The sequence below is a fragment of the Osmerus mordax genome, chromosome 15 (genome assembly GCF_038355195.1).
Source record: "Osmerus mordax isolate fOsmMor3 chromosome 15, fOsmMor3.pri, whole genome shotgun sequence".
NCBI lineage: Eukaryota > Metazoa > Chordata > Actinopteri > Osmeriformes > Osmeridae > Osmerus > Osmerus mordax.
Window position 1 is genome coordinate 12,047,853 of NC_090064.1, and position 25,003 is coordinate 12,072,855.

The 25,003-nt window shown below is 44.5% G+C and overlaps 1 protein-coding gene across 4 annotated transcripts; it reads left to right on the forward strand.

Moving 5' to 3' along the window:
* The first annotated feature begins 1,776 nt into the window (after positions 1–1,776).
* On the forward strand, positions 1,777–24,955 carry nrbp2b (nuclear receptor binding protein 2b). 4 transcript variants are annotated; one of them, XM_067251884.1, is made up of 18 exons: positions 1,777–2,429; positions 17,177–17,299; positions 17,491–17,592; positions 17,721–17,810; positions 18,022–18,062; positions 18,354–18,448; positions 18,647–18,670; positions 18,824–18,946; positions 19,479–19,534; positions 19,744–19,839; positions 20,183–20,315; positions 20,425–20,527; positions 20,633–20,683; positions 20,845–20,980; positions 22,131–22,184; positions 22,414–22,477; positions 22,631–22,686; positions 22,799–24,955. In XM_067251884.1, the coding sequence occupies exons 1-18, from the start codon at positions 2,310–2,312 to the stop codon at positions 22,883–22,885; spliced, it is 1,554 nt and encodes a 517-aa protein (XP_067107985.1). In that variant the 5' UTR covers positions 1,777–2,309; the 3' UTR covers positions 22,886–24,955. The 4 variants fall into 4 exon arrangements, with proteins under 4 accessions (XP_067107985.1, XP_067107986.1, XP_067107987.1 ...); XM_067251885.1 differs by having other exon boundaries at positions 19,482–19,534; XM_067251886.1 differs by having other exon boundaries at positions 18,842–18,946.
* The last annotated feature ends 48 nt before the right edge of the window (positions 24,956–25,003 follow it).

Genomic DNA, 25,003 nt, shown 5'->3' on the forward strand with positions numbered 1-25,003 from the left:
CTGGTCTCGATGCGCCAGGCGCATAGCTCGTCTAGACACCCCCATTGTCTCCCACGCAGCATCTTGTGCCAAGTGTAAATCTCATTAGCAGTGTGAGGGAGAGGTAAAGCCGAGGCTCAAAAGCTCTTCTCACTCAGCTCTAAAAATAGAACAAGACGTGATTAGAAGGTTGGCAGGTGAATGTCTTATTTTGAGTTTATTTTCTGTAACGCTGCGAAATCTTAAAGGGTCAAGGGGTTGTGAGATTCCGTTTCTTACACATGTTCCAGCTTTTAGGCCTTGAACAGATATTTTAATAGGGAAGAAAAATACACCCAACAGAAACACAACAAATAAAGTTTCTTCATTTTTATATAAATTGAATGTTAGTACATTTTAACCTATTGTTTATCATGTCTTTCAGAGTCGTGTGTGACTACCACTAGATGGCATACAAAGCTCTGCTCACTATTCCCCAGGGACTGAGCAGTCAAGGGGGTATATTGCTGTAGCTATACAGTTGTACCAATATCCTAAACCTATCATGCTTTCTTTGGGTTTGAAGAAAAGTATGGAACTATCGAAATTAATCAAATCTATTGTATTGGTTGAATCGCATTCATACTACTACTTCTTCATTGACACAACCTGACAACCACTTGCTGTTTCAGAAAATAACATTATTCTCACAGTGTCAAGGGATTTATGTTGCTGAATTTGAATCTCTTAGGTTTCTGCTTGGAAGAACGGGGAAGAAAAAAAAAAATCCAGCCCCAAACAGGCAGCATAATAAACAGTGTTGTTCCTGCCCAGAGTGGTGTCCAGTTCTCAGAATTACTGCCAACTCTGGCACTTTTACCACCATCAGTTTTCCATGACTGTTCCTTTTTCTCTCTCCCAGCCTCTTGTAAAAAGCTAAGGCCTTTTTACTTCCCCTGCACGCTGCTTCAAGTGGAATAGAGACCCAGTGTCTAAGCAAGCTTCCAGTCCAGCCCCCCACTGTAGCCTAATATAATTAATGTGGTGTGTTGGGTGTCTGTAGGCATATGATCAGTACTTGATCACAATGCTGAAAGGACTTACAGTAGGAGGAAGCACTCTGTTGCAAAGATCTGGTAATGTAGTTACAAGGTAATGTTGTAAAAGTACTTGACATTATGTTGACCAAGCTTAGAGGCTGCTGCTTACGCAAGGTGGCTAACAAATGCAAACGCTCACACACATACACACACACACACTTTAACATATACTGTATGCACGCACATGGGCACACACAGCCATCAACATTCAATCAAAGCACCCTCACACAGACACAGATAGCAGTCACCCTCTGGCCTACTTGGCTATTACTGCAGAAGAATCTCCTTCTTCTCCAGTGACGTGAACAAGGTTAAAGCTTTTTACGTGTGTGTCACATCCCTGTGTGATAGAGTTGCTGTTAACTCTATGGAGACAGCGTATTTCTTGTATTGGTCATAACAGCTAAAGCTGAAAAGCATGCAGGCTTGAAATGAATAATTCTCGGTTGCCATTTTGTTGAACTGCATTCAGGTCGGTGACTGACATGTCTAACTCCTATCTGACATGAAAACATCTTGTTTCAGTGACAGCTAAATACTTTCACCCCCATATACTCTGGCAAGTCTGGCACATACACTTTAGATTAGCAGGAACGCCCATCGCAATGTTATTCATAGATATCTCAAGGCTCAACAACCGTATTACGGTACAGGCAACATTGCGCAGCTGTTCTTCACTTTACGGTATCCCTCTGCGCTGGGTTGCTGGAGAGGAGCCTTTGCGTTCTCAGCGAACACAATGACGCGTATTTGAGATGTTAGAAATTACTTCATTCCATAGATGGGGAAGATTAATGAAGATAGGGAGAACTGAATAGACTTATTTTAAGCCTACGTTTTTGTTTTTAATATATAGCTTTATATTCCTTCAGTTGGCTACGTGGGAATTGTAAAGGGACGCGATAACAAAAACATTTCGCAATCCATTTTACATGCAGTTCAGCGCGCGGAATAGACAGGGACAATTTCCGAATGATTCTCACTTTATTATAGGCCTACTCTTACGTCCTGCTGAAGAAGAGTAGTGGTCTGATTGTCCGGTTGACATTTCAATGGTGATAAGTGGGAAAGGCATTTCTTTACAATATTTTGCTACCACTTCTCAGTGCAAGATGTTTTGAGTGCCGAGGGCTATAAAAGCAAAACGGCTGGTGTCGTGTGGAATTGTACTGTCTGCTCAGACAGCTGCAACGTCTGCAATAGAATTTGCGAGAAAAACCAACAGGGAAGAATCTTCAATTACGGAATACAATGACTATGTCCGTCCCGGAGAGGAATTCGGGGTCGGAGGGAAAGGAGGAGGAGAGCGAGGATGAGAGCGAGATCCTGGAGGAAAGCCCATGCGGACGCTGGCAAAAACGGAAAGAGCAGGTAGACAGTTTATTGCTGCTCTCTGCATAGCTTATCCTTCTGGGCAGTCATTTCCAATTTGGGATATAGGAAACGTGATATAATCTGCTTGTGACATGGATCCTATCGTAGTCTGGCTCCATTGCCAATCCGAAATATGTGATATTCATCTTATCCAAAGTGTACAATTGTAAATGCCGTATGGCAATATGTGTATGGTCTTATACATGGACAGCAGAATAACAGGTTCAGGAACCGTATGAGGCTATAGGCCAGGCCAGGGGATAGAAATACGACAGCTTTGTCGAACCAACGCAGGATATGAATGGTTTGGTCTACTAGGGCTATTTAACCCTTTTAATTTCCCGCCCTTCAATTGTTGAGTTTTTTTCTTCCTGGAGAAGCATTACACCTTTATGTTAGAAACACAGCTCGGTTAAATGTTGGCTTGTTGAAGCAACAAAAAGGGTGCTGTCTACCGGGCGACCGTTACAGTATGGAGATTGTTATGATCTCGATATGGACCCGAAACATGCCAAACGTTTACTGTATTTTTACGACTGATACGGACATGTTTGTGATATTTAGTGTGTGACGTGATAGACGCCCAGTTCCATCTCACCTTCTGTGGGTCTTATGTCCGTAATGTTACAGCAATGCTGCTTGTCCACCACAGTATGTTGTGTTTGTCTGTTGAATGTTGATGAGAGTTTGAACAATAACTTGAAGCAGCGTTTACAGAAGAGTAAGAGATGCCATCAGTCGAGGGAGTGCTGTACAATGTGATAAGGGCGTTAAACGGTTTTAAGGTTATCTTTATTCTACACATGGAGCCACTACGGCAACTTTAATCAGCTGACCTCACTGTCAGACACAGGATCATTCTTATGGCATACACGTTGACCAGCTGCAGAGATGGTTGATCGCTTGCACTCACACACACACAAATTATCAGCACCAGCACGGCCCCTCTCAGTGTTTTTCCAATCATTGATTACCCGTCAGTGTGTTTTGTTGTTTCTGGGTCACCTCCCCATCCCTCACACACACACATACACACAAACACAAAGTCTGTGAGATGCAACACTGTCCTAATTTCCACATGGCAGTATTACTTACTCTACAAATGTTACAGTTGATAGGGGTTTCATTCATGTCTCACCTACTAGCCAACTCATTCACACAATGGTGTCTTACCCTCCCAGCTGCCTGGACTCTGGCTGTGCCCTGTACAGCAGATGTACTATGGTTGTAAGTAACACACCCTCGTTTAGTGTTGTTTAAATATATAACTAGTACTTAGCAACATTAGAAAACGACGTGATTTCACTGTTTACATGCTGCATTGCCCCTCTGCTCTTTGCCTGTTCCTGCAGTCTCAAGTGTTTGTGTCTTCACAAGAGCAAACCATGATCAGTTATATATTAGATAGCTAAGTCACCAGAGGAAAGTTTAGAATAGATTATTGGGTTTCTTTTATGTAGCTCTGCCTGTAAACAAATCTCCATGGATAGAGAGCTAGTCACGTGGTAGGCACATGTTATGGTTGCTACTCTGGCTGTAATAACAGTGGGTGTGTTGGATTACGTAATGCCGTTTCCTGAAGAGTTGGTTGGCCCCTATTAACCTACCACAGTCATCAAACACTGCATTGATTTCACTCAGCTTGCTGCATGCTGGCCTGTTGAAGCTGTGCTACGACACTTTTACATGGGGCCCATATGCCGTCTGTTGTTGGCTACGGCAGCTCAAATCAGGGTTTTTCTTTTTCATTGACATCAGCATGAAGGCAAAAAGTTCAAACAAGATGTCAGGGCTAAAGACCTTTCTCAATGTCGTAAGAGGACAGAGGAAATTTTGTGTCAGTCAAAGCCGAGATCGATACTGTGTGTTGAAGGGATGGATGAAGTCACCCCCTTCCTCTTTGGCCTTTTCCGACCTCAGCCAATCAATTGCGCTGTTGTCGAGTGACAGACAACTGAAGTTTCTCATTTAACAGCAAAAGGGCTTTATCTGTGGCTTGCCTTGTGTAGCTCTCTCTTTCAGCTCATTGTATCTTTGCTGCCCTCTGGCTTCCCGGATGAATCCTCTCTTGCTCATTTCATACTGCGTCCTCACCCCAAACCTAAGCCTGGACTCAACGACTCAGCAACTCATCTCCATTGCCAGTGATTACACAGCTATATCCTTGATGAATCACTGTGGGATCGCGGAGTTTTGTTCCTGCCTGTCTCTTGGGTTTGCACACACAGGAGAAACCCAGAGCACATGACAAAGACGATGTCTTTGGCTGTCCCAACCCCCCCCCCCCCCCCCCACCCCCCTCCAAAACAACCCATCTTGCCTCATCTGTAAATGTTGAAATCCTGACTTCCAGGTCAGACTAGTTCTTTGCTCTTCCATCGGCACCATTAGCAGGGAAATACTACTTGTGCAGTCTTGGTGGCTGTGCCCTTTATAGTGTTCTCTCACCAAGTCAAGGCCTGTGCCTTGGACTAGCATGTCTAATGAGAGAGACAGAGGGAGAGAAAGTCAAACACACACACAGAGTGAGAAAGCTGTATCTGTATCCAGGCAGGCGGTACTACCACAGGACGGAGGAGGACTGCATGAGAACAGAATGGAATAGGCCTCTCGATGACAGAGCTTCCACACCCCCTCTGGCCTGAACCCCCCCCCCCCCCCCCCCCCCCCTGAGCTGATGACCCCTCCCCACCCCACCCTGCAATCTGGAGGAAGCCATTAGCGGTCACATGCTGGATGTGTGGGTCGACACTCAAGAGATGTTGGAGCTGCATCTTTCCTGCATCCATTTATGCATTGTCATGTTGGGGGGGGTAGATTGGAACGCTGTGATGGATTATCTCAGAGGGAATCTGTCTAAGCAGAGGAATGAGTGAGTCTGATGACTGACACACATATTCTATTTTCTCTGCGAAGGCGAGTTACCCAGAGTTCAATTCAGGTGTGACTTTGAGTATGCATTTCTCCATGGCAACTTCTGATTCTGTCGTCAAGCGGGTTTTGATGTCATTTAGTTGTATAAGGCGAGAGATTAAGTGCATCTTACCAATCAGGAGCAAAATGGCTTACATCATTTTACTTCACAGTTTCTAAGATAGTAGAACGTTAATTACTATCATTAATATTTCATGAACATGTAATCATGTACTAGATCGTTTGAACACTTTATTATCTAGAATCATATCTGCAGGTTCCAATCGAGAGCTGAAGTGTAACATTTCACTACAGTATGTTTACACATTGATGCTGACTTCTGTCCATGGGTTACGTCCTCAAGTCGTCAGGACAAACGTCAGGGTCAAAGCCACAGGTATGGCCGTCGCTGTAAACCCTTGTCATGTCACGGCTGGCAGTAAGTGCTGCCTCGCTTCAGGGGATCTTTCTAAGGATCGACAAATTCCTAATGACACAGGCCCGCTGACCTCGCTCTGCCTGGCCGTCAGACTGGGACAGCTGCACCACTGGAATGACACCTGCTCAGATTTCTTCCCGAGGGGAAACGGGGAGAAGCGCAGGCCATCGCCTCCACACTCCTGTTGATGTAGTTGCACGTCCTGTCCTGCCCGGGGCCAGCAGGGCACCCTGTCAGCCTCGTGTCTGCATGCAATGCTTATGCAGAAGCACTCAGCAGGAAGAAGTCTGCTGAAGTTTGATCTGACAATCCTTGACTGTTTGTATTTCACGGTGTTACTGTAAGCGTAGCCCGAGGTTTAAGATGATTGAATTACATTGCCACATGAGAGAATCTGCTGGGCTGCCCGATTCTGGAAATTGGTAGAAACCTTTTTTTTGTTGGTGCATTTGACAATGTAGAGCCTTTTAACGAGGTGCCTAATGGCTCCAACAGACAACATTTGAATTAGAAAAGTATAGAAGGAGAACTGGGCAGCTGGAAGCTGAACAGAATTCTAGCGGCTAGAATGAAGAAGATCATGTACAGTATGTGAAGGCCTATGGTTTCATATTCATATCATAACTGCATGTGGTGTGTGTTGGCTTTGAATGATAAATGTTAAATTATTATCTCTTTGTTGACAGGATATTTCTCATATAGACTTATGGTCAGTGTGTGTGTGTGTGTGTGTGTGTGTGTGTGTGCGCGTGTGTGTGTAAGGGGATCACTAATTCCCGTTCTTGCCTCCCATGTACCACAAGATTTATGAATGGTTTTATCTCACTGTGGCGGAGGTGTGTTATACTAGTATCAGAGTATCCGAGCGGTTCAGACAGATATCTGATCACCCCTCGCATGCTACAACTGGTGCAGGCCAGAATGTGTGTGTGTTATATGTCAGACCTGGTTCAATTATAGACATCAATCACATGAAAGAATTTAAAATTACTTGAGGTGCATTTGACTTGCTTCACAGTTGGCACACAGATCAAATATGAACCATCCAGTATTGTCCTGTTCATATTATGAAACTGACCTGTGCGTGATGTGTTTTATGGCCCTATTTTTATGAGCCAATTTCAGCTGTGCACTTCCTAGCTCCAGGTGATCCTCTCACCTTCCCATTGATGCTGTTCTGCTGTATATGCAACCCCACAGAAGTGTGTAACCTGGAAACATGCACATGGCTGTGACCAGTTTCAGGGATGTTGACCACCACTGTAGGTTAGCCTCGGGCTGTGAGTCTTCCAGCAGGTACAGGGAATCAGGCTGTAGTCTAATACCAACACTGGCCCATGTCCATAATGGGCCTGTCATGGTCCTTGGGTTTTCCTGGGGGTGCTGTTTCTGCGAGAGAGACAGAGAGAAAGAGAGACAGAGAGAGAGAGAGACAGAGAGAGAGAGAGTGGGAGAAAGAGAAAGAGAGAGCGTGGGTGTGTTTGTGCGTAAGTGAGAGTCAAGAGAAAATAGAGAAGAAGTAGAGAGACAAATGGTAAAATAGAGAGATAGAGCGAGCAGAGAAAGATAGAAAGAGAGAAGGAGAGATAATAAGTAATCCTCATGGGTTAAGATGTGTGTTTTTGTCAGGTGCACAAGTGTGGTTTTTGTTGCCAGGACACAACATGAAGCCGTCTCTGTGGCGTCAGCTGAGCCAACCAGATGGCCTTCAGAACACACTATTATGGGATGTCATTAACCATTACCCACCTCCCTGTCTCTCCCATGCTGCTGATTAAATTGCCTTTCCTATCTGATCAAGGTCATGCTCACTGGATCTGAAGAAGGTTCAAATTATAGCTGTTCTCTTCAGTCCTTTGGTAGGTGATGAATGTGTGGTTGCGGTTGTCTTGAGGCCTCAAAAGATTCCATTAAGTTGTTGACCACATGGCTTCTGTGGATCTGGTGAAATCGTATTGAAAGTGAAATATGAGAGAGCAGCATCCATTGATGAACCTCCCCCCCCCACCTCTCCCAGGCATCAGATGTGATGTTGGGGGAGGGGGAACTACCTGTCCTGCCAGTGTTTCCATCATTGCCTCTGTGTAAGGGATCTGCAACCCCCCTCTGGGCTGCGGGGGCATGGAAAGGTATCCTCTAGAAATGGCCGACACGTTGCATGTCACAGGGCTGTCAGGGGAGCGCGTATCACATGCCAACCCTGTCGCCCCCGGATACGCACTAGTCTGAGAGCATTGTGACTGTTAGTAAAACCTCAGAGTCATCCTTTGACTCAGCTTTGACTCAGCTGACTGTCTTTCACTGTGATTTTTTAAGGCTATTGTTTTGCATTCATCTTTTCCTTTTTTTTCCTTTGCTTGCAACAGTTGGCTTCATTCCAGACATCAGGGTAACCATACAGTATACCTAAGTTTTGAATACTGTGCTTTCAGGATTTGCATAATTTAACTTGGCTAATGCTGCTACTTATCCATGCCTACTTTGTCAATGCTAGCTGGCATTCTCTCTTTTACCGGTTGCGATTAAATACTAATATCTTCATCACATTCCATGTCAGACTATGTTTCTATGAATAAAAGCTGATTTTAGATAATGCTTGCAAGTATTATCTTCTGTATTATTATCTGGAAGACATTTCAAAAGGCCCCAAAGCAAAGTAAAACAGAAGTGTTCAAACCAATTTAATCTCCTTGGTTGAGACCCCGGTGGTTGACTTCCTTCCCCTCACCCAGGGTGGACGTAGCAGGGGTTGGAAAGGATTAAAGGTCCTGAGAATGTCGTGACCTCCACCTCCTCCGCGGCGGGCCACCTTGGATTTTGAAGTTTGACTTGATTTGGGGATGGTTGTGAAAACATAGACCCAGAATAAACCCCCCACAATGGAACACAACAGAAATGTGCTTGCGGTCACTTAAACAAATTAATGATCCATGTCACTGGTATGAGAGCGGAAACTGAGTGATCTTAATCCATCAAGCCAGGGGGATTAAATGATTCCTGTCATAATGGTCTCTTCTGGACTAGTACCAACTGGGCCTAGATCTGGTCAAATGCTCCACAATCTTAAGAGGGACCTGGGCCGCATGGATCACGTGGCTGAGCGGTTAGGGAGTCAGGCTCTTAATCAGAAGGTTTCCGGTTCGATTCATGGCCGTGCAAAATGACGTGTCCTTGGGCAAGGTACCTGTACTTATTGTAAGTCACTGTGGATAAGAGCGTCTGGTAAATGTAAATCACTAGGAAACCTATCAATACCTCTGTCTGCCCTCAGACGTTTCTTTTATCTTTGTTAGCACAGAACACGACAACCCCCCCACTCCCCCTATCATGAAACGACTGCCGTCCTCCATGCACAGGGGATTAGAAGAGATAATATAATATTCAAATTTAAATCTCTTATTGGTTGCCGTGGCCAGGACGACAGGAAGTCTGAGCAGGTCATTTGCATGCAGGAAGTGGAGGGAAACGTGATGTGACACCTAAAAATCAGAGAGATGCTTTAGAAATGAAACAGAAAGTCTGTTTGCAGTCTGAATGGCTTTCTACGTAGCGATAACGCGTATGAATAAAAACATCCTACAGGCCTAGTGCTGAATCACCCCCCCCGCCACCTCCCCAGCTTCACCCCCCAGGGCTGTAGTCCTTTCAGACGCTGTTATCCATCTTTGTCTTCTATTATTCAACTAATGGAAGCTCAAAGCATCTCTCTCACTATCTGAAGGGGTGTGGTGCCGGCATTTAAATGCAGAGCTGACTATGCCAAAGACCTCTAGACTCCTTGGTGAAGGGGGGGGGGCAGCTCTGTCTGTCACTCAGAGAGTGTTTAGCTGCCCCCCCTCCCCCACAGGGAGAGAGCGGTCAGCTGCCCCCCCCCCCCCACACACGCACACACACACACAGGAAGGAAGGGGGTTGAACGGATACCCAGTACCACACTGCCAATGAACACACATGCTCGCTCTGCAACTTTCTATCCTTCAACTTTTCAACTCTCTCTTTTGTACACCCCCACCTCTCTCTCTCTTTTAGAGTCTTTCTGTCTCTGTCAATTTCTCTCTTTCTCTATCCTGTTTGTCTCTTTGTGTCTCCATCTCTCCATGGGGTCATCTTAATGAGCTTCAGGACGAGCCACTAATTACAACTGTAGAAAAAGAACAGTAGATCTTAGGAACTTTGCCCTTCAGCCTGACAACTGCTTACTCAAACGCAATCAGTCCACTGTTAAGATACTATGGTTTACACACTGTCCTATTGTTTGCTTTTTCCTGGCTCTGAAATAAGGCAGAGATGTGAGATGAAGTGCATGAAACCCGGCTCGAGCTCTTAAAGTAACTGGCCTTTGCATCACATATTGAAACTGGGCCTCTGCTGAGCTTGCCTGTGCTCTGCACCTATGCCAGGTCTCTGTTTTTCATGTTACCCCAAGTAACCCCTCTTGGCCACTGGTTATGATGCACGCTGGTAACCTGTGGGTTCTGTGCTTTAAAGATAGGAATTGAGTGATCCAAAAAGCAGCTATTACTGGTCTTTATAGAGAACTTTAATACAAGAGTGCTTCCAACCAGTCCTTACAAGTCCTTTCAGGAACACAGACAGATGTTTCTAAAGAATGGGACAGGTGCCAGAATAAGGTCACAGCCTGAACACATATCCTAAAACACATACCGGCTTCATAAACTCGACTTTATCTTTCTTTAATGTTGCATATACATTCTTAATGTAATTTTTGTAGGCAGTACCTACTTTTCTACATTTATCCATGTTAGTCTTATTTCAGAGGTATCTCAACTCTCAGTATCAAGTAGCACATGTTGCTCCTGGGAAGAGGAGGAGGAGGCGGCTGGCTTTGGGCCGATGGGTTGGGGTCGAGTAATGTAAGTGTTGCTGGTGAAATTGGACAACAGCTCTACAAAGTATGATATATGCAGTAGCAAATATGATGTGGTAATCCCTCCAACGTGTCCCTGACTAAGTGTCCCCGCACTATAGAGCCATATGGGAGCCCGGCCTGGAAGGAAACCCCCTCTAAATGGAGGTCTGTTGGTGTGTGGGGGAGGGGTCGAGCTTGTTACGCGAGACTTACCCCAGCAGGAGGGGTGGGGGGGGGGGGGCAGGGGGACACACCTCCTTTCACCTCCATTTTAGAAGCGCAATGATGAGGAGCAGAGAATGCTGTCCACTTTCCCCTCTCACATGCCTTGTTTTAAGTGGCTCACTTCACCTCGGGTACTAATATTGTTCACATGGGCCTCGTTTAAAGAAAATCTGTACTTCCTCCTCTTCTTAAAAGTAGTCTAATCTTTGATCTTGACATCATTTGATAGTAAAACTCGTGCTTCTCAACATAGTTACTTGTGACGCATCTACTCATACCTTATTAGTTCCTTCTTTAAGGAAGACAGGAAGGAAGGATGCAGTGTAGTGCAGAATAATTAAATACATTGAATTAGCAATTATCTAATGTAATCAAGCTGTTATTGTTGCACTGTCTTTAATTAATTAAATGGCCTGCAAGGAATGACAATCATGGATCCAGGGTCAAGCCTGTGTTATGATAAGGCTCTTTGTTAGTTATTATGTTGATAAAGTATATACAGTACTTTGCAAAAGAAACTTTCTCTCCTTTGATTCTCTCTTCTGCAGTCATGAGAGGCAAATAAATGTTCTTATCAACTATTGTCTCAACTGTAGAGGTTGACCCTGAGAAAGAGGCAGGGTTGATAGTAAGCTGTATCAGACAGCTGCAAAGTGCTGAGCCTTTTACTGTTGTGTGTTGGTTTGTATGTGCTTAAGAGGGAGTGGGGAAAAGCACACAAAGGTTACAGATTTAAAGAAGAAAAACACACAAACTGTACACACACTCAACCACATGGGTTAACCTAAGTGCACACTTCCCCACTAACTCACACTCATTTTCTCAGACTTTACTCAGTGTTAAAAAAAGGCGTGTGACAACAGGCACGCACGCACAAACACACACACTCACAGTCACTCATCCCCTCCCCCTATACACACTCACACACACTTAGATTATATATTCGCACACATTCCTCTGGAGTTGAAGGTGAGATTAAAGACTGGATTCTCCAAGAGAAACAAACAGGGTGACTTTCCTCACGTGCTCTTGAGGCTGTTCACAACTCATAGTTCATGCGTATCACACTAGTAAGGGTGATTTTTCACTCGTACAGCAAACGTGATTTACTGTTTTAGAGATCCTTGTCCCTGTGAGACAGGGAACATGTGGCTTAGTGACAGAAGACAGACACAGGAAGAAGAACAATGAAGCCAATGTCATGGGATTACGCTGGTGGAGACAGAAACACCACATCACTGGACAGACAGGGAAGAGACTGATGGCTCTTTAAACCAGAGAATCATTTAATACAACAAGTGGGTTTCATGGAGTTACATTTGAATTGAATGGAGAATAAGTGTATTTTATATATTATTTTGAAGGCTGCCTGGTAAACTCTCTTCCCAGATTAGAGATTGAGCTCAAGGTGGCTAAGACCAAACATTCTTCAGGTTGGGTTGTTGTTTTCACAAGTGGACAGAGAAAGGCCTGTCTATGATTACATCAAAAAGAGTTGTTGAAGAGTTGGATGGATATAGTCCTTCTTTACCAGACTCTCAGAGAAGAGTCATCCAAAAAAGTCTTAGAGGAATCATTCTCTCCAGCTCCCTCCTTTGAGTTTCATATCCAGCGGTTCTTTGTTTTGGTACTGAGCTACAGAGCACTGGGATCAGGATCCCCACCACCGCCCCCCCTCCCCCCGTCCTCCACCACTACCCCCCCCTGCTGCTTGTATCTGGATCTTGCATTCCTGTGTGTAAAGAGCTTGACTGGCCTCAGAGAAAATGAAGAAGTGAGACCTGATGAAGGCTAATCTTTGTAATATCTAATCACGAAGGAGTGAAGGTCCATTAGAAAATTCCACTCTGACCTTGTTTGTCCTCTGGAAGAGCTTTAGACTGGTTTGTTTTGGAAAAAGGATTGAATAGCTGGAATCTTAAGAAAAAAACTGTGAAAACAAGATGAGGTCAGGCCTGAAATGAGCAAACACTGACCCTCCATCAAAGTTATTCACAAGATTCATATACATTTTGAAGGCAGTTTACAGACAGACAAGGCCGACAAAGACACACAAAGAAACGTTACGTAATAGTTGGCCAATCCAATGCTCATCCTGAAACCTTTTAAGATAATGGGGTCCTATCTCTTCACAGACGTCTGTTCATCTGCTGGGATTGTTTTACAACCTCGCATGCTGTATTGTCCCCACCTACCCACCGCGGACTGTTTAATCTGCAGTGTTTCCGATCCTAGCACCTCAGGGAGACGGGGCATGGAGCCAGCACATACCAAGTCATTTACATAGCCTGGCTGTACGACTGCATAAATATTGCGCAACGTACAACAGATCTCTTCAGGCTAGGCACCAGAGGCTTTATCAGTGATTTACAGTATGTGACGCTGACGGCAGCAGCAGCGGTAGGGGGCACCTGATCTACAGTGAGGCTGATCATCAGGGAATGTGATGTGGTGTGGGAGCAGGCCGAGAGGAGGCGAGACAACCAAGGTAGCAGACTAGGGTCTTTGTTAGTGCCAGGCTAGGACTCACCCATTGTATCCCACCAGACAAAGACACTCTCTCTTGTATTCGTTCTTTCACAGTGATGCTACAGAGACGACCGTGTAGGTCGATGAGCTGCCTCTGCGACGTCACCCTCCTTCGCTCCTCTCTCTTTCGGTCTCTCTATCCTTAGTCTCTCTGTCTGTTTCTCGCTCTCCCTCTATCCTTACTCTCTCTATTTCTCTCACTCTCTCTCTCCTTTGTTTTGCTCTCTCCTTCATCTCCCTCCTCCCTTTCCTTTCGCCGTCTGCCTTACTCATCCCTCTGTCTCCGGACCCTCTCGCAGTGAACAGGCATTCTGGCCCTGTGCCATCGAATGGGACAGGGATCCCTTCTCAGTACATTGATGTACTGATAATTGAGATATCGTTATTTTCCCAGAAATGCTTCTGTAATCTTATCTTCAGGGGAGTCATGCATATTCAGTCATCTCCCCTTGTATTATTTGAATCTAAGGTTATATAACGTGTCCTGTCCTAAACTGTAAACAAGCTGACCCCTTACCTAAATGGATGCCGGATAAAGCACTGTTTAAAGCCCAGTTGCGATTCTCACCCTGTCTTCAACCCGGCCAGCCTCATTTGCAAACATTGGTGTCACCAAGGTGACGGGCAATGCCAGTGAATTATGGGTAATCTGTGTTGATCAGCCGGGCTCAGACAGGATCCGGTAGAAAGTCTCACGCCACATTTACCTGAGCTGCTCACACACAGTGGATCTGTGGATCTAGAAGAGGGAAAAACTAGGTGGATAGACACTGCCAGCCAGCCCTGCTAGCTACCGCTGCTGCTACCTAGATAGCCCTGCTTGCAAAGACAGCAGGCAGTTGGTGTTGGTCTTTTATGTCATTACCCTTATCCTCATTATCATCACTACCAAAACCTTGATATGTCTTTGGATTCATTTGTTATTTTTCTATCACATCAAACGATATGAGAAAGCTAAGATTCAATTTCTTCTTGGTACTCATAGAGTACAGGATATGATGCAACTATTCCTAGAAATCTCAACCCACAAGGGATATTTCAGGAGTTGCGACATATAATTTCAGGATATCTTTTTCTTGTGAGTAAAAACATGCCATAAAACCAAGCTGTAAAACCCTTTTGCTTGCATAATAGAATCTCTGTGGGCATTCAAAAACCTCAAAATCCAGAGAGTTACCTCAGGTTAACTCCGTCAGTAATCTATCTTCACTCCTAAACAGAACACATCTGAATAGAGTTGGGTTTGTTATAACATGAGGACCAAATATTCTACTTCCCCCACCCTGACCCCACCTCTTCGGCACAACCAATGAGAGTGCTGTGTTGCCACAGTTTGTTTACTGGTTCCTGTAGAACCATGACTTAACACCAGTCCAGACCCTGTTAGATCCTCAGGAAGTCTAGTCCGCCCGGCAACAGGGGGTTGCTGTTATTTGCTTACAGCATTCTCTAGAAAATAAACAACCACTGAAACATGGAGTCTGGGGAAGGCCACGAAACCCTTCTCCCTCCTCTGTCTGCCCGTCGGTCTGCACATCTGTCTGTTGCTGGTGTCAGAATGTCAGACCATTGTGTTCCTGGCCTATAATACCCACAATCAGATTATAATCTTTGAGTGAGCAGTGTTTGGGTGTTTAGATGGGCCTATATTTCAGTTCTTGGAAAAGATTTGGTATGAAGTTTAAATCCTACATTAGGTATTGAAACTGGCTGTCCAGTGAAAAAAACAGTGATATTAATAGCATGTTGTGTGGTCAGTCACACACTCACACACAGCTCCCCCCCCTCTCTCTCTCTGTCTTTCTAACAGCATAGTCCCTGGAAGTTTGGCTCAGGTTCTAGAGGAATGGTTTTCACCATGTGCCAATCGCCCACTCCTCCTGACCAGAGAGTTGTACTGGGTGGGAAGAACTGGAGCCAAGCCCATCTGGCAGAAGGCCAGTGGGACAGGAGCTGCTGTCATATGTGCCTTATTTAATAGGACAGGAGCAGGGTTCCTAGGTTCATTTACTCATATTATCCCTGTACAAGAGTGGAAAAGGAAACCTTTGTGAATCCTTGATTAACCTGATGTCTTCTGTTGTTGTGGAATCAATGAAAATATGTTGTTTTTTGCTGGTTGGTCCTCTGTTAACTACACATGATGTGCCCTAACCTCCACCCATAGGCTCTCAATGAATGCCTTTCATTGTATGGAGAGAAGTAAACAACCATTAGTAAAGTAAAGAAGCTTTTGCCACTGTGAAAACATAAACAGCACTTAGAACACATGCCAAGAAAACAGAGACAAGGCTTTAGGTAGCTGAGAGTGAAGGAGCTTCCCTCTGGACTAAAGATAGAGAGACATAATGGAGAGAGACTATGTTAGGTTGAAGACAGGTAATTGCATCCAGGAGGTTAAAGAATGTTAGAGTAAAGATGTGTTGCAGCCTGTCACAAAAACATGGCTTTGTAGCCACGGCAACGACCCTCCTGCTTCGTAAAAAGCCATTCCTTTCTTGTTGAAACACTGTTGTATCATACAGTATACTGTAGCTTGTGTTTTCATGTGTTCTACTGTAGGGGTATGCTACAGATTTAGTTTGTGCCATTGCGACATGATACAGTTGAAATGTAATTCTCTAAGAATGGTATTCAAACAGCCGCCCTGCGCCTGTCAGGAACAGGTTTGTCCTGATTTGTTTGCAGGCAAGGCCTTTGTGACCTATAGCTCACGAAAGTATGTGTTAAGTGAGCATCAGGTAAAAGGGCTGGAAGTGTGTATTTGTGTGTGTGCATTTGTGTGTGTGTATTTGTGTGTGTGCATTTGTGTGTGTGTTTGTGTGTGTGTATGATGAGCGGCCCTATCTGACTGTCTGTTCTGGAACTGTTTTGTTCTGTGGGACTGTGCTGTTCTGTTCTAGGTTCATGCGTGCTCATGTGAAGCGTATGTAATAGAGCCCAGGGCTGCCTCTGACTGCCAGAACACAGACCCAGACACAAACAGTACATCTCCCCATCTGACCCAGCCTGGCTCGTTCCCTGAGTCACTGTCCTCAAAATCTCATGGCACATACTCATTCACCTCTCTCTCTCTCTCTCTCTCTCTCTCTCTCTCTCTCTCTCTCTCTCTCTCTCTCTCTCTCTCTCTCTCTTCCCTCCCTCTCTCTCTCCCCCCCTCCCTCCCCCTCTCTCTCTCTCTCTCATTCCCTAAATCTCTTGCTTTCCTCATTATCTCAAGCTCTCTCAATGTCTCTCACTCTCCCTCTTTTCCAAATCCCCCATTCATAGTCTCTCCTCTCCCCTCCCCCCATCTCCCCCTCCTCCCCCCTCCTCTTTTTAATCCATCTCTCTGTGCTCCAGCGGTATCTCTGATCCGAGCCCCTCGTGTGTTTTTACATCATCATGTTACAGATGGTCACATTGCTTTTTAATGGCGGTTAATATGACGTCAATGCTAAGGAGTTGTATATTTTCTTTCATCTCCACTGATCCTGTTTACATAAAACCCTGTTCAGCCTCTGCGTGGATGTATGCTGGTACTCACTGATGTTGGAGTCAATGGCTTCGACATGAGACAGATGTGCCTTACCCGGTCTCATTAATATAGATCTTCTCGAGAGACACCATCGCCAGTGAGGTGTGCTATGTGTGACTGCCTTTCGAAACCGCTAAGTGATTCATCATAGCAGCTATACTTGCAGATGATGCCTAGAACAAGCCACCGGTCGTAGATACTTATTCATTCACCTATGAGGAGGCTCACGTGGGGTTTGTCTCCCCCTGCAGGTCAGTCAGGGTAATGTCCCAGGTGTGGAGAGCGCGTCCTTGGCCATGGACACAGAGGAGGGGGTGGAGGTTGTCTGGAACGAGGTGCTGTTCTCTGACAGGAAGGTCTTCAAAGCACAGGAGGTAAGTAATCAAGGAAACTCAGATATCTATCACTTTATCCAAAGAGGATTTGGATAAAGTGGATAAATTTGGGCTTTTCTTTATCAGACACATTCAAAAAATGTGCATCAGCCTACTAAACTAAAGCATAAAGCATTGGATTAGCATGTGACCACTGACTACCTCCTCCATGTCTGATCTCTTTCTTGCAGGAGAAGATCAAGGAGATGTTTGAGAACCTGATGCAGGTGGAACATCCGAATATTGTCAAGTTCCACAAGTACTGGCTGGATATGAGGGACAGTCAAGCTCGGGTCTGTGACACATTTCTTTCTTTCTCTCGCTCTCTCTCTTTCTCTCTCTCTCTCTCTCTCTCTCTCTCTCTCTCTCTGCTGTATCACAGCTTATTGCGTCCTTATCTCTTTCCATCCATGTGCCACAGGTCATATTCATTACAGAATACATGTCCTCTGGTAGCTTGAAGCAATTTCTCAAGAAAACCAAGAAAAACCACAAGACTATGAACGTCAAGGTCAGTTTCAGCCCACTTGGTTATGTGCATTCAGTATGCCTCAGTCCACCTTGAAGTGGTGGTAAGACCAGTCTAGGCAGGATTCAGGCCTGCAGGATGGCAGATCTTTATCAACTCGTGCTTTCATAAGCAAATATGTCACTTAGTAGTCACTGGATCCAGTGGAATATGTAATGGTGTGAGACTCATGCTTCTCTGTCATACACCACAGGCATGGAAGAGGTGGTGTACCCAGATACTGTCTGCCCTCAGGTAAGAGCAGCAACACACTATCACTCTTTCCCTAACCCCCCCCCACCACCACCCACCCCTTTTCTTAGTTTCTGCATTTCTCTCTGTTTCTCTTTCCATTTCCCTCTCTCTATATCTTTCTCTTTCTCTTTTCCCTGCTCGTCCTACCTCCCTTCCCTCCAGACCAGATCCATATTATGATCTGAGGAAGCCTCAGGCCATGGTAGACAGTATCGAGGTGTCTGAGCTGATAGATGTGTTTGTTTTCACTTCCTCCCGAGAGACCAAAACCCTTTTGTTGTTTGCTGCCAGTTACCTGCACTCCTGTGACCCGCCTATTATCCATGGCAACCTGACCTGCGATACCATCTTCATCCAACACAACGGCCTTATCAAGATTGGCTCAGGTCTGCCTCCCCATGGGCTTGTTATGTTACTGCCACAAACATTCAGATTTATCACAGTTCCTATATTTAGCTTGTAGATTGAGAATACAACGTACACATTCTTTTTGTACAGTTTCCATTGATACTTGATAATCCAAAAATGAGTCACTAATGTGCTTTATGAAACTGAATAGTACCTTTATTATGCTTTTTCCTCAGTGTGGCACAGACTGTTTGTGAATGGTAAGAACCATATGGTGTTCTGCTCATCATTCTTCTCCTCTTTCTTATCAAACATGTCCCTATCTGTTAGAGGAGAACATCGTAAGGTTAATTTACAGCACAAGATATCTCACAATATCTGATCCCAATGTAGCACCTGGGTGTCTTTGGGAGTTGGGTTTGATTTTCTAGCCGTCTATCTTCCCTCACAACAAGTGTTCCCGGGGGCCAGTGGTAAGGTACGACCTCACCGAGACGAGCAGAGGAACCTGCACTTCTTCTCTCCAGAGTATGGCAGTGAGTGTCCCACCCACCCCTTCTTACATTCACGTTTAATCATTTAGCAGACGCTCTTATCCAGAGCGACTTACAGTAAGTACAGGGACATTCTGCCCAAGGACACAACGTCATTTTGCAGGGACCGGGAATCGAACCGGCAACCTTCTGATTAATAGCCAGCCTCCCTAACCGTTCAGCCATCTGACACTTCTTCCCTCCTCCCCAACATTCTCTGGTTTCCTGACACAGCCTGCATAAACCAGTCAGCTACCTGATAGTGATAACCATCAGTGAATATATCCACAATGGATATAAAATATCGATAAAACGCTAAAGGATGTATGTGTACAACAGTCTAAGTCATGCAGCTGAACAATACATTTGGTATTAGCGTCTGCTCCTCCTTCTGTACTTAATTGACTCTTTTGTTGTTGGAGTCCAAAGGTAACTCTTTCTTGGCTGAATTTAGAATTGTGTTCTCTTTTCCTTTCATCTTTCTCTCTCTCTCTCTCTCTCTCTCTCTCTCTCTCTCTCTCTTTCACATTTCTAGCAGAGGAGGATGATTATGCCATTGACATCTTCTCTTTTGGGATCTGTGCTCTGGAGGTGAAAGAAACCCACCAACACTCAGCAGATGGACTGTGTGTGTGTGTGTGTTAGTGTGTGTGTGTTAGTGTGGGTGTTTGTGTATGAGCATGCACATATACGTGGCAGATTTGGTCTAAACAAGACTTACTACCTTTGAGATGCCTTCATAGTTGTGCCCAAGTACCGATCATGATCACATGTTCTGTCTGGTCTGTGTTGATGTCCAGATGGCTGTGCTGGAGATCCAAGCCAACGGGGATGCTGTCGTGTCTAAGGAGGCTATCTCCAATGCAGGCCAGTCTCTGGAGGACCCTCTGATGAGAGTGAGTGCAGCACATGGCTTCCTGTCCCAGATACTGACCAGCCAAGCGGCCCAGTCTGATTTCTGCTTGTCAGAGAGCCGTAGACAGTCTGTTTCCTTTAAGCGTTTTTGATAACTTGATTCAGATTGTAAGAACCCAGAGTATGTGTCAGAGTAGGGGGACTTTCAGTTTTACAGCAGCTGCTTATTCCCTGCTGTCTTTCTCTCTCTCTCTCTCTCTCTCTCTCTCTCTCTCTCTCTCTCTCTCTCTCTCTCTCTCTCTCTCTCTCTCTTTCCTTCTGAGCGAGCACGATCCCATGGATCCTACATGCTGCTTAAGCTCTTCTGTCCTCTCTGCCCTGTAGGAGTTCACCCAGTCGTGTGTGCGTCACGAGGCCAAGCTGCGTCCCACTGCCCACGACCTGCTGTTTCACCGCGTGCTGTTTGAGGTCCACTCCCTCAAGCTGCTGGCCGCACACTGCTTCATCAGCAACCAGTGTGAGTCTCTCCATTCTGGGATGTTTAGTTACTTCAAATCTTTCCCCTAAAGGCTTATAAGACTTAAAAGGTCAAAGGTCACCTCCTTGTTTACTGTGCCTTTCTGTAGACCTGCTGCCAGAGAACTGTGTGGAGGAGAAGACCAAGTCCTTCGACCCCAACGCTGTCATGGCGGAAATCAAACACCGCGACCGTGCAGGAGTGCAGCTAAAGTGAGAACACCCCTATGTTACTGTACACCTTCAGGGGCCACCAATAGATGACAAACTTTAATACTTTAAGACTTTGATCAATCTTCACATTATTCTTTTCCACAGGTATTCTCACGTGTCTCCACTGGAGCTGGACAAGTTTCTGGAGGATGTCAAGTAAGTTCCAACTCTTCTCAGTTGATTTCTCTCCTCAGATTGAGTCCCAAGGGCTGTATTCAGCACTGAAATGTTAAACTTAACTGATAAACCTAAACTTAAACTGTCAAACTAAATGGAGAAACTAACGTAATGTTTACTTTTGACCTCCATTTTCTCAGGAATGGGATCTACCCCCTCATGAACTTTGCTTCGTCGCGCCCCCATCCTGTCCCACGTGCCCTGTCTCTGTCTCAGGAGCAGGTGGAGACCGTGAAGACCCCCACCCCAGAACCGCAAGAGACTGAGTCCAGGAAGGTGTGTGTGTGGTGCTTTCTGAATGTGTTTGCGTGTGTGTGGGGTCGTGTGTGGTTGTGTCACACAGTGTCAGTGTTCCAGAGCACTAGGGCTGTAACAATATATTGTGGAACAATATATCGCATTACAACATTTTTACAATATGTATCGTAGAGTTATGGCAATATTTTTACAATATGACGTCCGTTTGATCCTATTGGTTGAGCTACCAGTGCGTGACCTACTCTGCACCTGCGTCATGCGTGCATTCATTGCATTCACAGAAATTAACTGAGTTAACTAAATTGTATGTACAACAAAGAACATTCTTGAAAAAATGTTAATGTTTTGGAAATAAATCTGTTAATTGAATTCCAGTTTCATTTAAAACGTTGTTCAAAATATTGTGATACGTATTGTATCGTACACCCAGTATCATGATACGTATTGTATTGTGAGCTGAGTGTATCGTTACACCCCTACAGAGCACTTCTTACCCATACACACAGTGTGTATGGGTAGGCAGTGTGTGTATGGGTAGGCAGTGTGTGTATGGGTAGGCAGTGTGTGTATGGGTAGGCAGTGTGTGTATGGGTAGGCAGTGTGTGTATGGGTAGGCAGTGTGTGTATGGGTAGGCAGTGTGTGTATGGGTAGGCAGTGTGTGTATGGGTAGGCAGTGTGTGTATGGGTAGGCAGTGTGTGTATGGGTAGGCAGTGTGTGTATGGGTAGGCAGTGTGTGTATGGGTAGGCAGTGTGTGTATGGGTAGGCAGTGTGTGTATGGGTAGGCAGTGTGTGTATGGGTAAGCAGTGTGTGTATGGGTAGGCAGTGTGTGTATGGGTAGGCAGTGTGTGTATGGGTAGGCAGTGTGTGTATGGGTAGGCAGTGTGTGTATGGGTAGGCAGTGTGTGTATGGGTAGGCAGTGTGTGTATGGGTAGGCAGTGTGTGTATGGGTAGGCAGTGTGTGTATGGGTAGGCAGTGTGTGTATGGGTAGGCAGTGTGTGTATGGGTAGGCAGTGTGTGTATGGGTAGGCAGTGTGTGTATGGGTAGGCAGTGTGTGTATGGGTAGGCAGTGTGTGTATGGGTAAGCAGTGTGTGTATGGGTAAGCAGTGTGTGTATGGGTAAGCAGTGGTCTGGAACACTGACAGTCTGCTTGTGTGTTTCAGGTGATCCAGATGCACTGTAACTTGGAATCAAATGAAGAAGGGACCAAAACTCACGTGAGCCAAAAACACAACCTATTTCTAGATGCTAACTGCCATGTTCTTCCTCGGTTTCTCATTAATCATAACATCAGAAATCCATTACAAGGTCTCCATTACACTGTTTCAATAGCTTATTTCATATCCTAATTTATTAAGAAATACACCCCTTGATTAGTACTAAAACAAATCATTTGGTAGCAAATCATTCATAGGCTTATGAAATGAAATGTCCCTTTCTCCGTAGCTGTCTCTGTTTCTGAAGATGGATGACAAGCTGCATAGACAGCTCAGCTGTGACATCCTCCCAAGTGAGTTCACAAGCACACCACCATTATGGTCACTTTTCTTTGTTCGTAAGCATAACCTCTAATTTACCTCTTAACAAATAGTACATGATTTAAATTTGAAGGTATTGTATCTATCTACATGTATCTACATATACATTTGTTTCAATATTTCAGCTGACTGCTCCAAAGACCTTGCCAATGAACTTGTTCACTACGCCTTCATAAGTGAGGTAGGTACATCTACAGACTATTATATATTATTATATATTATAGCTGTCCAATTCCACCCCCTGCCTACCCTGTCGCCTAGAGCAGGCCCTGATGATGTCATACCCCATACAGGAGGACTGTGATAAGCTGGCGGGGTTCCTGGAAGATGCTCTAGGCAAACATCGGCTCAGAGCGCTGGCCTCAGGGAGCACACAGTGAACAGGAACCCCTGTGGAGGCTGGCCCAGAGAGAGGGGCCGTTGGCTTTGACCACTCGTCCCAGAGTGAGAGAGGGGGCAGCAGGCAGGATCAGCCGGGATCAGAGGGGGCCGGGGCCAGCGTGGGTATGGGAGGATTAACACAGGTGGTAGAAGCTGAGCCTGAAGGCCGAGAACATCCTGGGGGGTTTGGAGAGAGCGGGATTGAGCGGAGGCAGGAACAGGAAGCACCTCTGATTGGAGGACTACAGGAGTGATGGCTGTGTTTAACTATCCCACAATGCAGTGGAAGATTGATAACCCCCCACCCTCCCCATCCCCTTGCCTAAAAGGGCTATCATGCCTTAAGATGTCTTCATGACTTTGGCTCTCCATATTGCCACTATTTGAATAGATATATTCCCTTCCAGACATCTGATATGACAGCTACATTTTTACGTGTTCTTTTAATCAAAATCCAAGTTTATAACACCCTAAAATTGTTGTGGTTGGCCACTTATGTAATTCTTTTTACATTTATTTTTATGTTTACCTAATTCAGTCATTACAATTTTATCACAATTTAAAATCCGTCCAACATGCACAGGCAATGCTCACAACAAAGAATTATTTTCCTTGTTTTTTCTTGCTTAACTGTTGTCTGAGCCTTGCACAGTTTTTGTTCACATATGAATGGTCTGTAGAGTACTACTATTCACTTAGGCCAGACACTTTTCTCCCAGCACTGCAAATGCCTCAGTAAGTCTCCATGCATTAGAGGTGATGAGCAATGAGACGATGCCTCTCTTTGCCTGTAAAACTCTTAAAGGGGGTTTCCCTGTGAAAGTCCTCTGAAAGCCAAAGACTTGCAAAGTGCCTAAGATGGCAATCCACATTAGACAAAATACCCATGACCACAGTAGTTTTGATGTAAAGCTTTGGAGGACATTCTCTTGGTAAATATTCTGATACATTACATAGGTTGAATTTGGAGTTAACAGAAAGCTATTCTATTTTATCCACAACATCAGCCTGTGAAAATTGTATGATGTGAAAATCACATATTTGGGAAAGCAGTTCGTTGAATTCTAGTATGTTATTATATCTAATTTGACATCAATAACAGCCCATAACATCTAAAACACTGTAGTGTGTTTGCGTCCTTAGTATGCGTATTACATACTAATAGTAAAGTAATATGTAATACACATGCTAATTTACTATTCTTCAGTAAACTGCCATCACGTAACTCAGAAGATGAAAATTATATTTACATATGTGATATGATACACCTTCTATGATAAAGAGGGCATATAGAGTGAATAAAGTGTTTACAAAAGAGTTTGTCAGCTTGTATGCCAAGGGAGTATCCAATATTCAAAATAATTAATGGCTATGGGATTTTATGCCCCCAAAATTGGGATTTAATTTTCTTTTAGTAAACTGATAAGTTGGGGAAATGGGATTTTGGAAAAGTTTATAAATTGTGAATTTCCCTAATACATTTTGATCCGTATATTCATTCAGTATCCAAATCTGTTAACTGTATGACATTAGCTTGTTACACTGTCTGTGAACCTGCAATATCAAAACAAATTGCACTACTGACTTGTATAGTTTTCGCTTTAAATATTCGGAGTGTCTGACAAGCATTCTGTCAGCTCATCCGTGAGAGAGGAAGCCTTCTCTCACACATGGTGTAGATATGTGAACACTATCTGTAGGGTGTAGATATGTGTTTGTGGCTTTGCAAGAGGTTTACTTTTAACAAACGCGCACAATGGCTCTCAATCTGACCTGATACTTTGCATCTGCATGTCTTAATAACTCAAAAACTGTACAGATTTGTATTATTATTATTATTTCTTCAAGATTGCCTTGTCATTAACATCACCATCGGATCCGAAGGGGAAATGATCAAAAGAAAGAATGTTTAGACTGAAATTAATTCATATCAGTCATTTTTCTGTCATAGTAACTGAACTTCGTCCTAAGTTTGTTGAATGAATGTAAGCTTTGGGTGTGTTCTGCTTAACCCTCTGTTCAATATTGTACTGTGATTGAATCCAATAAAATAATATTATGTGACATGATGAGTTGTGCAGTGTGAATGTGTTTTCTGAACTAAAAACCTTGGACAA

Excerpts from the sequence above, each read along its gene's own strand:
- nrbp2b (XM_067251884.1), top strand. The coding sequence starts at position 2,310 with ATGACTATGTCCGTCCCGGAGAGGAATTCGGGGTCGGAGGGAAAGGAG. Across the intron at positions 18,449-18,646 it reads CCTTATCAAGATTGGCTCAG|TGTGGCACAGACTGTTTGTG; the intron begins GTCTGCCTCCCC and ends CTTTTTCCTCAG. Across the intron at positions 20,528-20,632 it reads CGTGCAGGAGTGCAGCTAAA|GTATTCTCACGTGTCTCCAC; the intron begins GTGAGAACACCC and ends TCTTTTCCACAG.